The sequence below is a fragment of the Leptonychotes weddellii genome, chromosome 7, assembly GCF_054177405.1.
Source record: "Leptonychotes weddellii isolate Sample4059 chromosome 7, ASM5417740v2, whole genome shotgun sequence".
Lineage (NCBI taxonomy): Eukaryota > Metazoa > Chordata > Mammalia > Carnivora > Phocidae > Leptonychotes > Leptonychotes weddellii.
The window spans coordinates 60,768,830-60,784,187 of NC_138375.1; the positions used below are offsets into that span (position 1 = coordinate 60,768,830).

Sequence of the window (15,358 nt, forward strand, 5' to 3'; positions counted from 1 at the left end):
ACAATTTACATTTGTTGTCCTATATTTTCTTTCATTAATTTCAGGCTTATTTTTCACATTTAGATATTTAATCCATTTGTAATTTTTCTTATACAAGATGTGGGTTAGGGATCTAATTTAATTTCTCCCAAACAGGCTGCTAGTTGTACTTATATATTTACTGATTTACCATTCTTCCCCAAATTCATATATTTTTAAGGTACGTGATAAAGATAAATCCTGAATTCTAATGTAGTGAAATTTATGTCTTCTCTTTTAAAAATAGTGTTTTGTCTAGTTTAAGAAATCCTTTTTTCCCCCAATATTAGAAAGATATTCATGTATATTTTCTATTGAAAGGCTTATTTTTATTTACTTTTTAAAATATTTATTTATTTATTTTAGAGGGAGAGAGAGTAGGGGAGAGGCAGAGGGACATGGGGAGACAGAGAATCTCAAGCAGACTCCCTGCTGAGTACAGACTGACATGGCTGGATTCCAAGACCCTGAGATCATGGCCTGAGCCGAATCTAAGAGTCAGACGTTTAACCAACTGAGCCACCCAATGTCCCCAAAAGGTTTATTTTTAAAGTTTTACTTTTGGCATTTAAGACGTTAATTTGATTGGAATGGGGGTGAGAGGAAATTAACAAAAACTATATTATATATATACAAATTATAGCATAACTAACTAGCATGGTAGTTGAGCCTCTAGCTCCATTGTGAAACTAACAGGTATGGACTGTAAAAGGTACCGTGGTACTAGTGTTTAAGTTTCTCCTTAGTCTACCACCATACTGTAGCATAAAATGAATATACATTATGTTTAGGTAGCTACCATATAAAAGGTAAAGACTATACTTTGAGGATGGAAAATGTCTTGTATTAGTGATTTTAAAACTACAAATAAACTTTTTAGAACACAAAAATGTATTTATACCATACATATGAATGTATGTACTCCATTTACTATTCCCTTAAATAAAATCTTTCAAATAATGTTTTCTTACCAGTTTGTCCTAAGACTTTTCCTTTTTTTTTTTTTTTTTTTAAATGCCCATACTTGCTTTGAAATAGACAAGGCAAACAGCAAAGCCTCCTCAGGGCTTAAAAACATCAGCCAGTAATATACTTATGTAAATACAAAGTGCTAAATTCAATAATGTATGAAAATGCTTAGCAAATAGCAAAGCTATTTAATAGTCTTTCTTGACATCAGCTGAGGGCAGAAATACGGGAATGTTCTCCATCCAACTCATTTCACCTTTCCCACTATTCTCTATGTTCCCTTTCTACTTTCCTTAAATGAGGACTTCCCTTTTTTGCATACAACTTAAAAAGCAGTGAAATATTCTGAATGTCATTACACATACTTAGATTACAAGAAGTAAAAATCTTAAAGGAGAAGTGAAGTTAGCTATCAGCTACCAGATGACCAGCATTTAACCCTTTTTCCCTCTTATAATTCCAGTGCAGAGCAGAATAGTATCAGGGAAATGAAATATGGTGGAGGCAGAATTATGTGAACATTAGTTATGTTGCCCAGCAGCCATGATAAATTATTATTTTGAAATAGTGCCAAAGTGAAGGTAGACTTATAAATATCTTTAATAATAAAATTTAATCAATGTTTAACAGAGCTATAATTCATTACATTCTTAATAGCTCTTCTCTAGCCTGTGCTGTTTTATAGTTTAATAATAAATAATTTACCTGCGCTCTTTTTTCCATATCCTGGCAAGTACCTAGTTGTTCTTCCATTGCAACTCTGATTTGCCTTGCTTCATATTCTAATTGTCTTCTGGTCATATCTGTTTGTAAGGAAAACTAAAACCACAAATTAAATTGAAATGTTAATACCTCATGTTATGTGTTTATCAGTAAAAGCAAAGAAGCATATAAATACCAATAAAGAAAATGAATATCAAATAAGTAAGTTATGGAGCATAACAAGATTATTTTTTTACTTCAAGGAGTCCTAAAATTTGATTATAGGTGCTGGGCTCAGTCTGGGTCTCTGATGTAAAATGCTGAGTTGAAACACTTTTATTGCCCCACAGCCACAAATGGCTTTAAACTGTACTGATTCACTTAAAATATATAATTGGTCCAGTTAGGGTAAGTCTTCTTCAGTTCCCATCTTCTGCACTGAAGAGGTATACTTTAATTATTAAAAACTAGCACATTAATGTGGACAACATAGAAAAGTCAAGAAACAGTCCATCATCCTTAAGTTTGTATCTCAATTTAAGGATTGTTATAAACGTGCAGACTAAACAGAGAAAACCTCTCCATTAACGAAGAAAATGGGATAAGGAAAAGCTTTTCTTTAATACAGATAATCATAAATTGCAAAACAACACAAACTTTTTGCCGAAAGTGAAACAAAGCTGAAATAAACAAAAAGACGTACTTTTTCCTGCAGGGGGTGTTAATTCATTCAAAAATCAATTAACCCTCTAATTAAAATTCCAGGCACTGAGATAACTGCTAGGCATACAAAAGGATGAAAAGGACAAGGTAATGAAACTTATAAACACATGCACCAAGAGGTAATAATAGCTAAAAGTCTGATTAAATGATAATGGGCCATGAAGGAAATGAGAAAGTGCAATAGATTTTTTATGTTCTATATACTCAGCTGTGTGAGACATGTGCCTGACTCAGAGTAACATTCTGTCGGCCCAAGGATTCCAAATTGCAGTCAGTTAAGTCAGGGGAACTCTCATCCTTTTCCCTTGCAATAACGCAGATGACATTCTACAGATAATGTATACCTACAGGCATACCCAAATTATGGGTTGCAAACAGATGAAATAGTCTGTATGTTATTTCTAATTCCCAATGAGACAGCTTTAACTCCACTTACTTATCCTTCACTTTCCAAAACCCCCTGCAAAAAAAAAGTTGAACATGACAAAGTATGTTGTAATAATGTGGTTTAGATCTGATGTTTTAAAAGTAATGTTTAATATCCTGATAATATTTCCATATGGAAGTGCTCTTAATTTGCTTTGCAATACTTATGACACACAAGCAGTTTACACCTGGTTATGTTGCCAAATAGTCTATAATGTCTTATATACACTATTAAATAAATACGATTATTTAATAAATATGGGAACAGTTTGACAACTCATCTTTGTTTCAGATATTAACCAACTGCTCTCAAGTTATCACATACATCTGAGCTCTTTCCTAAACCTGACTGCATGCAGACAATAGGACTCTAAATTTTGTACATTCTAATTATCAATGTGAATGGTAAGCAAAACTATGCTTAGGTACTTTTTATTTAAGAGTAAAAATCCCACCAAACCTTCCTGAATTCCTATTCCTTGTTATGTTCCTAATCCAAGAACTCTTCATTAACTGTTCTTTCACTATCTGGGTCTCTTTAACAGCCAGGAAGATGTCAAGGACATTGTCAGGAAAAGGGATCCTTTCTCTTCTTCTCAAAACCTTGTCTGATTGTTCTAGGAGACTATGCACCTAAGTTTCTGGTTCTAGCTCTGCCAGACCATGATCACTCAGGAAATCTGGTTAAGTACATGTTTTGAAAGTGTTCCTTCTTTCTACTTTTGTTTTTCATTTATTATGTCCTCTCAAAAGTGCTGTTAGAAAATGAAAAATCTAGGCTAACAGAGGACAATATATTTTAATTACCCTATTTTTTCTCTTTTTAAAAATTATAAGAAATATTTATGGACAATAGTCAGTTAAAATACAGTCTTGCTTAAAATTATTAATGTATTCCAGAACATTCAGAAATGTTCTTACATGTGTCACCCATGAGTAAAATAGTTGACATGAGAGTTTGGGTGGGGAAGGAAAGGCTGACAAGATTAAATTCTTTTTCACATAGTTATATTTGCAAAACAAACACATTTTAGTACTTGTAAAAAGTCCCAAGATCCTTGCCAAAAGATTTTGTCACTTATAAGAACTGGAATAGCACTCAAATTATCTTCAAAGATGCTTTTATTGCAAAAACTATATAGTATGTAATTTGGTTCAAAAGATAGATGGTAATAAACATTTCTACAGAGTATGTTTGGTAATTTAATAGACAGAATAAAAAACCAGTTGCCTAGTTGAATCCTGAGTCCTTAAGAATTCAAACTTAATAGATTTTCTTAATTGGGGGCTTAAAGTAAGTATTTGCTTGAGCATAATGAAGTTTTATCACCTTTACATTATTTACAAACAAAAATTCATTATTATATATTTGAGTTTAAAGTTAAGATAAAGATAAAATATATTACAGTTTACAAATAAGTAAAAATGCAATTATCCTGAAATTTTTAAATGAGTAACACAGATACTTTTAAAAGATCAAAGTTATTGAAGCCTAAAGTAGGTCATAATGCTAAGTTACTTACATTTTCGGTTAAAGGGAGACTATCTATTCTTTTAGTGAGATTCTGAAGTTGAGCATAATACCAGTCTTTTTCCTTTTCTTCTTTGTCAAGATCAGCAAGAAGTAATGATCTGTTTATTAAAAAAAGGTAAGTTTACACAATGCTAATAGAGTACATACCAGTAATTCTTATCAGTTGTAATTGTCATGTTCTCTATTTAAACTATAGTATTAATAATGAATACGTGGAACATTTATTTATTTTGGATTTTTGAAGGCGGGACTTAGAATATTATAATCATTAAAATTTAAGTATTAAAAAGTTTTTACTTTTTCACCTAAATAAGATACTCAACATCCTTACTAGACTATTTACATTTCAACCAAAGGCTTTCTTCACTTTATTTGCAGTCTGAGAATATGATGATGGTTTACAGAAAAAAGTACAGATATAACAAAACCCAAAATTAATATAAAAATAAAAAGTATAATAGAGGAGTAAAAAAAAGCAGTAGTTACACAAAAAACAAACCGAGAGTTTAGGAAGCCACTGCACTGGACACAGATGTGGCTTTCAAATTCTCAGCAGCCAAAATAATAAGATATACTTTGTCACTGTGCATTTCTCCAAAGAAGACATCCAGATGGCCAAGTGACACATGAAAAGATGCTCAACATCACTCATCATCAGGGAAATGCAAATCAAAACTACAATACGATATCACCTCACATCTGACAGAATGGCTAAAGTCAAAAACACAAGAAATAAGTGTTGGTGCAGATGTGGGGAGAAAAAGGAACCTTCGTGCACTGTTGGTGGGAATGCAAACTCGTGCAGCCACTATGGAAAACAGTATGGAGGTTCCTCAAAAAATTAAAAATATGAAAACACTAATTCAAAAAGATATATGCACCCCTATGTTTATTGCAGCATTATTTGCAATAGCCAAATCATGGAAGCAACTCAAGGTCCATCAACAGATGACTGGATAAAGAAGAATGGATATATATGTATGTATACCCACATATTCTTTTTTTTTTTTTTTAAAGATTTTATTTATTCATTTGAGAGACAGTGAGATAGAGAGAGAGCATGAGAGGGGGGAAGGTCAGAGGGAGAAGCAGACTCCCTGCTGAGCAGGGAGCCCGATGCGGGACTCGATCCAGGGACTCCAGGATCATGACCTGAGCCGAAGGCAGTCGCCCAACCAACTGAGCCACCCAGGCGCCCCCACATATTCTTTATATATATATAAAGGCATACACACACACACACACACACACACACACACACACACACACGCATACTATGGAATATTACTCAGCCATAAAAAAGAATGAAATCTTGCCATTTGCAACAACATGGCTGGATCTAGAGAGTATAATGCTAAGTGAAGTAAGTCAGAAAAAGACAAATACCGTATGATTTCACTCACATGGAATTTAAGGAACACAACAAACAAAGAGACAAACCAAAAAAACAGACTGTACAGAATGAACTGATGGTTACCAGAGGGGAGGCCAGTAGGGCGATGGCTGGAATAGATGAAGGGGATTAAGAGTACACCTATCATGATGAGCATTCACTAATGTATAGAATTGGCAAATCACTATATATTGTATACCTGAAACTAACATAACACTATGTGTTAACTTTATTAGAATTAAAAAGAAAAAGATTAGTTGCAGAAACGTTTTTTTTTTTAATAATTTATTTGACAGAGAGAGACACAGCGAGAGAGGGAACACAAGCAGAGGGAGCAGGAGAGGGAGAAGCAGGCTTCTCGCCGAGCAGGAAGCCTGATGCGGGGCTCAATCCCAGGACCCTGGGATCATGACCTGAGCCGAAGGCAGATGCTTAATGACTGAGCCACCCAGGCACCCCTAGTTGCAGAAACTTTAAAAAAAAATTGTCACTGTGTGGTAATGAGAAGTTATTCTGAGAGAGAGAAACTTTTTCTTAGTTTGGAATTTGAAGATGAATTTGCTATGTAACTCCTGAACAATCCAATCAATGTCCTCAATAATATTTTATGTCAAGTTACTCTATATCTGATCATTTTAAACATAAATGCAAAATAAGGGTGTTCATGGGATAAAACTCAGTAGGTACAAAAAGTCTATGATTTCCTATCACATGTCTCTTTCCCAGTGACACCTAGTATCATTTTTTTGTGTATATTTCCAGAGAGATTCTATTAAAAATGCAAAGATCTATGTGTACACTTACATGTACATTTTTAAACATGAACAGTAGCATAGTATTCTATGTATTGTCCTATAAACTTTTTTTTCACTTAAAAAAATCTATCTTGGGAGATAATTCTGTGTCATAACATAAAAAGGTCCCACATATTTTTTGCTAGCTGTATAGTATGCATGAATCCATAATGGGATACACTATAACTAGTTTCGTTTTAGAGGGCATATAGGGCCTTTCTAATCCTTTGCTATTATCAACAATGCTGCACTGAATATGCTTATACATAACCCCATTTCACAAATGTGCAAGCATGTATATAAGATAAATTCCTAGGGTATGTACATTTTTAACTTACTGCTCTTATTAGATATTGTACCAATTTATGCCCCTACCACTTTCACCAATATAAATGTTTCATCAAACTTTATTTTTGCATATTTGGTTTTTTTAAACAGTATATTATATATATATTATTATATATATTATGGTTTGGTTTCTTTTAGGGTAAGGTTAAGCATTTTTTTCAAGTTTAAAAACCATTTGTGTTTCCTTGCCTATAATTTTTTCTTATTTATAGGACCTCATCGATATTATGAATGATTGTACTTTGTTGGTTATATGGGCTTTAAATACATTTTCTCTGTTTATCACTTGTCTTTTAATTTTGTTCATAATGTTTTTGTCATGTAGAAAATTTTGATTTTTTTGTAGTCAAATTTGTGGATATTTTCTATTATCACTTCTGGAGTTTGCTCATTTACAGAGATGATCCCCACTCTAACACCGTTACTTTAAAATTCTGTTTGATTATATTGTTTTGCAAAATATGCATGCATATGAGTATGTGGAAGGTTATACTCTTGCTAAAATTCCCTTTCCTTTACTGAGAAACAATAAAAAAAAAAAAAAAAGAAATAAGCCTTCATTTTTGATGTGGCAACTGGAGCAGTGAGGGAATCCATGGGAAGACAGTAAGCCCCTGCTTATGATGTAGCAACCTTTGGGGCAGTGCAGACCAATGAGGAGCTGCCTCCTCCCTCCCATTTCTGACAACAGAAGCAGGAGAAAACACCGTAGAAAGCCTAAAGCCCTCTCACAAGCTGGCATAAAGATGCCCTCTGATTCTATTTTTCAGTGCTCCCTGGTGAGAACTGCAGGACCTACCAGGACTTAGCTGGGGAACAAATGGTGATGCTACTATTTCCTCTGATTATTCTCCAATAAATAGGCTCATTAAATAAGAGCTGGGTGTCATAAGTGCTTAAACTGATAGGCCAGCTAGTGGTGGTGGTGGAGTGATAGGGAGGCTATGGAGAATAGGGACAACCTGTTATTGTCAAGTTTAAGGTGGAACGATGGAAAAACGCTCTGGGGAAGCCAAGGTTACAGTGTTTTGAGCCAAAATGTTGTTAACAAGTGGTTAAATGATAGTGGTTGATCACAGTGCTTAAGGCTCAGAACTGAAAACAGGTCTAGACCTCAAGGCAGGTAGGTCTTTATGGTTTAGACTTTTTTTAGTGATTGTTAACAGTCTTCTTTAAAATATAAGTTTTGTGTTATATTAGTCCTCTAGCTAACTTAGGGTCACCTAAAAGAGCATGGCATAAATGTACTAGGCATTTAATAAATATTTGTTAAATGAGCGAATACCTAACATGATAATAGCTTACATTTATTGAATGTTCTAAGTACTAGACATAGTGCTAAGTATTTTTTTTTAATCTAATTTAATCTTCACTACATCCTTTGAGGTAGTTATTCTTAGGCTCACTCTTCAGACTGAAAACTGAGGTTCAAAAAGGTTATGGAGCTGTGTAGCTGGGTTTGAACCCTGCCCTGACTACTTTCTAGCACTTATCTTGGGTAATATAGAAAACAAGAAAAAAAGAGACAGAGAGTATATCTATGACTTAAGAGAGGGAAAGAAAGAATAGAAAAACAGGGGAGAAAACCATCAAAGAAATAACAGAACAGAATTTTCCAAAAGCTGAAGAAAGTAAATTTCCAGATTAAAAGGGCACAGTGAGTACCCAGCATGATGAATGAAGAAAACTCATATACTGAGACATTCTAAAGACTTCTAAAGAAGAAAAATGATGACCTTCAAAGGAATGAGAATCAGGTTTGTATTAAATTTCTCATCAAAGACATTGATAATGAAGAAAGAAAATGAGTTTGAGCCTAGACCTATCTAAACTATCAATCGAGCACGACAGCAAAATAATGATTCTGTCATATATGCAAGGACTCAATTTACCTCCCTCCAAAACAGTGAGAACCAAGAGGGCCCAAGATATATCAGAACTACACACACACATACTCTCTTCTCTCTCTGCTAATAAACTTGGGACTTTATCTACATGAAGCAAAGCAAGTTCCTAGGAAAGGGGGTATGCTCACATGCCCTTTGTCTCTTCACAGAGCTCAAAGAGGACAACAGATGGAAGACTGTGGACACCAGTTAACTTCTTACTATTCACGATAGTGTTTCCTATACCATCAGACAGAAATAGTCCTGGTTCAAGGTATGACACAGAGACTCATGTAAACTCAAGATGAAAGAAAGCTTAACACTACTTCTGGTCCAGAAGATTACCCTATTTTTACAGACGCACCGAAAACCAGAGAGAAAGTAGTAAAAGATCTTTTGCCTTTTACTTAGATATGCTGGACATTATTACACTAATAACCACTTTTCAAAACTGTGCAAGGTAGAACCATATCCCTATTTTACAGGAGAAAATGACACAAAATTTAAGGACATGACCAAGGTCCCAGAGCTAATATGTAATGTTTATACATTTTAACATTCCTGAATGTTTAATAGAATTTTTAGGAGTATAAAAATAATGTTATTCATGCATTAAGGAATTCATAATCTTTTACACAACATTTGACAAAGTTCTTGATAATGATACGTATTCTGGTATTTATAGTGAGATAATTTTAACTTCAGTAAGAGAAGAATTAATACATTAGCTGTGAGAAACCAGATAATATATATTATCAAACACTGTTTTTTTAAGACACTGGAACTGATAAATTAAGAAATGTTACATTTGTGGCCACTTGTAATAGGCTTTCCCTAATGGAAACAGTTACCTCATACTGGTTCTCTAGTTAATTTATTTCAAAAGATAACTCAATTAAAAATCAGTTACATATTTTAATGTGACCTAACTATTGTGATCATGTGCTTACTCAATGTACAGGGCATCTGAAGTATTTTTTTTTTTTTAAAGATTTTATTTATTCATTTGAGTCACAGAGATAGAGATAGAGAGAGAGAGCATGAGCAGGGGGAGAGGCAGAGGGAGAGGGAGAAGTGGGCTCCCCGCCGAGCAAGGAGCCTAATGCCGGGCTCGATCCCAGGACCCTGGGATCATGACCTGAGCTGAAGGCAGTCGCTTAACCGACTGAGCCACCCAGGCGTCCCTACATTTTCATATTTAATATTGCCTCTTTACAGTTTTAGATTTAATATAAGTATGATCAGTAACATACTATCTTTGAATAAGTGTAAAATACTCTCTTAAGTGTTACTGATCATCTGCCATACATGCTTCATAATTCCTATCTTTTACTACAAAATGACAAAATAATAGTAAACACTGGAGTATACAAGTTTACAACTTAATGAAGAAAATTTACCTCTCTTTCTCAAGTTCTTCTAAATAACCGGTATTTTCTCTGCTTCCGTTTACAAACCCTCTTCTTGGAAATGAACCCATAGGAACAGGACTGCACTCTCCTGAACGACTAGATACAGATCCTTCACGGCTTCCATAAGAACGGAGGGACATTTTTGACCGTAGTTTCACTCCAGGGAAATTACTGCTATCTAAGTTAAGTTCTAAATGAAAGAGAGACAAGTTTTTATGTAACAGCTGCTTTAAGTGGTCTAAAATATTGCTAGGCAATTATATTGTCTTAAAAATAAAATATTAGGTTCATATTTCAGTCCTCAAATTTGAACCCATTTTATAATATAATATACGTTATATATATTACATAAAGCCTGTGGAAGTACTAAACTATGGCAGCTATAGAGCAGCAGATTTATGCAGGGAACAAAGAATCCTTATCACAAATGTTGATGCTGTGAGATAGTCACTGACTTCTGGTTCCAGGTAGAATTGCAATATATACAAATATCAAATCATTAAAAAAAAGTGTTCACTGCAACTCTAAATTTTTAAGAGAGGAACCACAAATACACATGATTGAATAAACAATTATTTAGGAAGAGAATGACTAAACTTTCCCTCCAAAGTAGCTTGAGTCAAGAGGGGAAAAGAGTATGTTAAAGGAAAATCAGACAAAATATTTTTCCTTAGATTCCTGCTAAATAATAATATATTTTAGGACCCAAAGGTAATTTCTCAGTCTAGTTTCAATTATAATAATCAAGCACTTTCCCTGTTTTGATATGTGAATTTTTAAGCAACAAAATGAGAAAGATTTTTTAAAATTCTACTAAAAATTGCATATAATCAGCTTATATATCTGAAAAGATAAAGCAATTCTATCCTGGATGGAAGAGAGGACACTATTCTTTCAACTAAGGCAATAGGCCCAGTCTGTGGTGTACAGCTTACTCAAGGTCTATATAGTGACTGGCAGAACAGCAATGAGCTTTAAAAAGAGCTAAAAATGATCAAATAAGGAATCTAAAGTAGTTGATTTAAAGCCAGTTAAATGTTTAACTGAAGGAATGACAAGTAAATACACAGTTTATATATCTGTATTTTAACAACTAAATCCTAATAGATAAGGCTGATATATATTACAGTATTTGTAGTGACATAATTTTAACTTCAGTAAGAGAAGAATTAATACATTAGCTGTGAGAAACCAGATAATATATGTCAAGCAATGTTTGAAAGCAAGAAAACTGAAAGCAACATTCAAATCAAGAGAACCTGTGTTTGGATATACACACCTAAAGTTGACAAGTGGAGCTTAAAAAATTATTTTAAAACTTTTAAAAAAATCTACCTTTGAGACGCTCTAATAAATCAATCTGTCCAGAAGAAGCCATAGCTTCATCTTCAATGCTTCCTTGTAGTTGTTTAAGTACTTCCTGCAAAAAAGAATACGATACATTACCATAACAAAACTCTAAATAACTTCTTGAAGATATGATTCTAAGTTTCTTGACATTTAGGTGTGCTGGGGAAAAAAGTTTCAGATCAATGTGAAAATATATCTTAACCTATAAAGCACTTTACACATATTATCTATTATTAATTATGAATAATAAATTATATCCTGACAATAGTGGTATTTTGTGATAATGGAGATTATGGGGAGCCTCCATAAGATACATTATCCCTAACTTTTAAAACATACAACAAGGTGAATTCTCATTTTTCATATGGGTCCATCAAGACTCAAAGCCCTATCCAAGCTGTAAAAGCTAGTTATGTGTTTAGAATCCACGTCTCTGAAGCTTGCACCAATATGACCATGAAAAAAACCCAAATTAACAATTATAATGTGCTGTTTTATTTAACACCCTAATACATATTCAAGCTTTTATATACCATATTTAAGTATTACTACTAGCATACCGAATTACATTCAGCAGATATTGAAATAACTGTATGCTCACTGCCTCCTGACTTTTGATGCCATTATTTCCTTTCCCATTTAAATCCTTCTCTTGATAAATTTTCCTCAAAGAATGTTGGAAACTGTCATTTTCCACCAGTTTTTCTGCATGTTCCTTAATAATAATTTATGTTATATCTTTCCTATTTCGGGGCATTCCATTCAAGTTTCCAGCGAAGTCTTTTTTGGCCAATTAGGTTTCCAAATGCAAGACAATGTTCTTGAATGTTTATGACCTTGTACCTATGGGCAGTATTCTCCAAAATGAAAAATGATCCATAAACAGATGGAAAAGGAAATCTTTCAAAAAGTGAATGAACGCAGCAAAGACAACTTTACTGGTTTACCTTGACGGTGACATGACTGGCATTAAAAAAGAATGCCTATGTTAACAAGAAATAGACTGTGGTGTTAAGATCTGACTTTCAAATAATAGACCACGTTGGAGGTTGAAAGGCTTCGGTAAGTAGATACAGGAACATGGAGGTGACTGATACCATGTTCAGATTATTATGGCTGAAATGTATCACATCTGTGGGACAAGAAACAAACTTGTACAGGGATGCCATCTTTGAATGAATGTAGAGTACTCTACAACATCTACTCTAAACTTCAGGACACCATTGCTTCCATCAAGTTTGAGAACTATCATTCTAGGCTATCTGTGTTTTTCAGGATCCCAATTCTTCCATCCATGCACTGCTACTACTTGTAGTCCTTCAGTGATCCTTTAATCTTATGTCTATTTCTTATACTCCCCAGCCTTGCAATTCAACAACTACCCTTCCACAGATAACTTCAAATTATATGTCTCTAATCCTAACCTCACTTGCAAACTTCAGATTCACTTTCCCAATTTGACTGATAGATGCTTTACATCTGGATGATACGCACTTCCTATGTAAATGTCCAGAACTATCATTTTGTGCCACTACAATTTGTTCTTTGCCTTGTATCTTGTCAGTTAAATGTAAATAGCCTTTTCTTCCCCACTCAAATCCTTAGCATCACCTCTTCATGTCACCAATTAGTTCTCAAATTCTGTATTCAACCTCTAGTATTTCTCTTAGAATCATCTCTTTTCTAGTCTTACTGTCATTACCCTGATTAGTAACCCTTCCAAACTACTAAAATAATCTCTTAATATGGTCCTACCTTGCATAGGACTTTTCTGTTCAGAGTAAGTCTATATTTTATTTATTATTATTATTATTATTATTTTTTAGAGTAAGCCTTTTAAAGCATAGCTCTGATCAGGTCTCCATACAAGATTCTTCTCCAAAGTTTACAATGGTGGTCTGAAACTTCAGTATGGATCAGAATCACCTGAAGAACTAGTTACAACACAGACTGCTCATTTCAGTAAGTCTGGGATAGAGGTTGAAAACCTTCATTTTCAACAAGTTCCCAGGTGATGTTGATGCTGAAAACAATCATCAAGATGTTACCAGTGGTCTTCTAAGAAGGTGGGGTTATAAGCAATTTTTTGGCTTTTTGGGGCTTGTTTTGTAATTTTTCAAGAATGGGTATTACAAAAAATACTGTTTTTAGAAAAGGTACAAAGATGTAGAAGTTCAAAACAACAAAAGAAATCCTTGGCATGTCATAGGACATATACTTATTTATTCAAAACTAAAAATAATAAACAAAAAATTAAAATAGCATCAAAACCAAATTAAAAGGCCATGTAACCTTGGACATCCAACAATAAAAATCAAATAAACTTACAGCATTAGCCATACAATGGAATACTATGCAACTATAATATCACAAAATATTTAATGATATGAAAAGATTATGACGATATATTAAAGTTTTAAACAGCATGCTGCAAAATATAATCCCATCAAATGCATGCCTGCACAGAATGTGCAGAGAGAGAAATATATACTGTCAAAGGTTACCTCTGATTTAAAAAAGAATACAAAAAGAATTTTTAATGGGTGATATGGTATCTTTTTGTCCCTACTTCCTAATTTTAAAAAATATTAAATATGCACAATTTGTATTAAGAGTTTTTAAAAAAAGTTTCTATACATATTGTTAGAAATCTATTGATAAAAGTTGTAACCATAAAGGTAAATAAAATTATTGAAATTTAAGGTTTAAAAAAATTTTTAAAGACTTTCAGTTAATTTGGAATGTTTGTGAACTTCATATAAATGGAATCATACAATATAGTCTTTCGTGTCTCATGTTTTTTGCTCACCAAATATGAGATTCACCCATGCTGTTGTATGTATCAGTTAATTGTTTTTTAATGCTGTGTAGTAGTCCACCATATGAATATATCCTAATTGATTTATCCTTATCCTCTTGATGGGCATTTTGGTTGTTACATGTTATAGGCCATTATGAAGAACGCTACTATGCACATTCTTGCACATATCTTTTAGTGAACATATGTACTCACTTCTCGAGTACATATCTCGGAGTCTGAATGCTAAGTCATAGGATTTAACTCTAAAAGAAACTGCCTAATTGTTTTCCAATGTGGCTGTACTATTTTATACTCCTACCAGCAATGTATGAGCATCCTGATGTTCCACAGTTGGCATGATCAGTCTTTTAAATTTTAGCGATTTGAGTGAAGAGAAATAACATTTGTATTTCCCTGATGATGAAGGATATAGAATCCCTTTTATGTGCTTACTGGCCATTTATCTCCCTTTTTGAATTGTCTTTACAAACTTTGGCCATATTTTAAAAATTGGACTTTCTTCGGTTATTGGTTTGCAAAAATTCTTTTTATATTCTGTACTGAGTTCTGTTAGATAAATGTATTGTAAATATTTTCTTCCAGTCCATGGCTTGGCTTTTCATTTTCTTAATGAAGTCTTTTGAAAAGATTTTATTTTAAATTTAGTTTTTAATTTGGTGAAGTCCATTTTACATCTTTTTTCTTTTATGTTTAGTCCTTTATGTGTCCTAAGAAATCTTGCCTATCCCAAGGTCACAAAGATATTATCTTGTATCTGCTTTTAAAAGCACTACAAAAGATCTTGGTTTTAATGTATCAGTTTTTTCTTTTATGTTTAGTGCTTTGTCATTCTGTTTAAGAAATCTTTGCCTACCTAAAAACATGAAGCTGTTCTCCATGTTTCCTTCTGGAAGCCACTATTTTGTCTTTCACACTTAGGTCTATAATGAATCTTGAATTAATTTTTGCATATATTATGAGGTAGGGCTCTGAGATCCTTTTT

The 15,358-nt window shown here is 33.4% G+C and overlaps 1 protein-coding gene across 8 annotated transcripts in view; it reads right to left on the bottom strand.

Moving 5' to 3' along the window:
* APC (APC regulator of Wnt signaling pathway) overlaps nt 1-15,358 on the bottom strand; it is a 132,380-nt gene that overhangs the window by 57,288 nt on the left and 59,734 nt on the right. For 6 of the 8 annotated variants that reach the window (XM_081826446.1, XM_081826447.1, XM_081826445.1 and 3 more), the window contains 4 exons: nt 11,541-11,625; nt 10,194-10,395; nt 4,362-4,470; nt 1,693-1,806 (listed from right to left, as the gene is read on the bottom strand). In XM_081826446.1, coding sequence (XP_081682572.1) covers nt 1,693-1,806; nt 4,362-4,470; nt 10,194-10,395; nt 11,541-11,625 — 510 coding nt within the window. Of the gene's footprint in view, nt 1-1,692; nt 1,807-4,361; nt 4,471-10,193; nt 10,396-11,540; nt 11,626-15,358 lie in introns of those variants that run through there. The other 2 variants (XM_081826449.1, XM_081826453.1) reach the window with 2 other exon arrangements.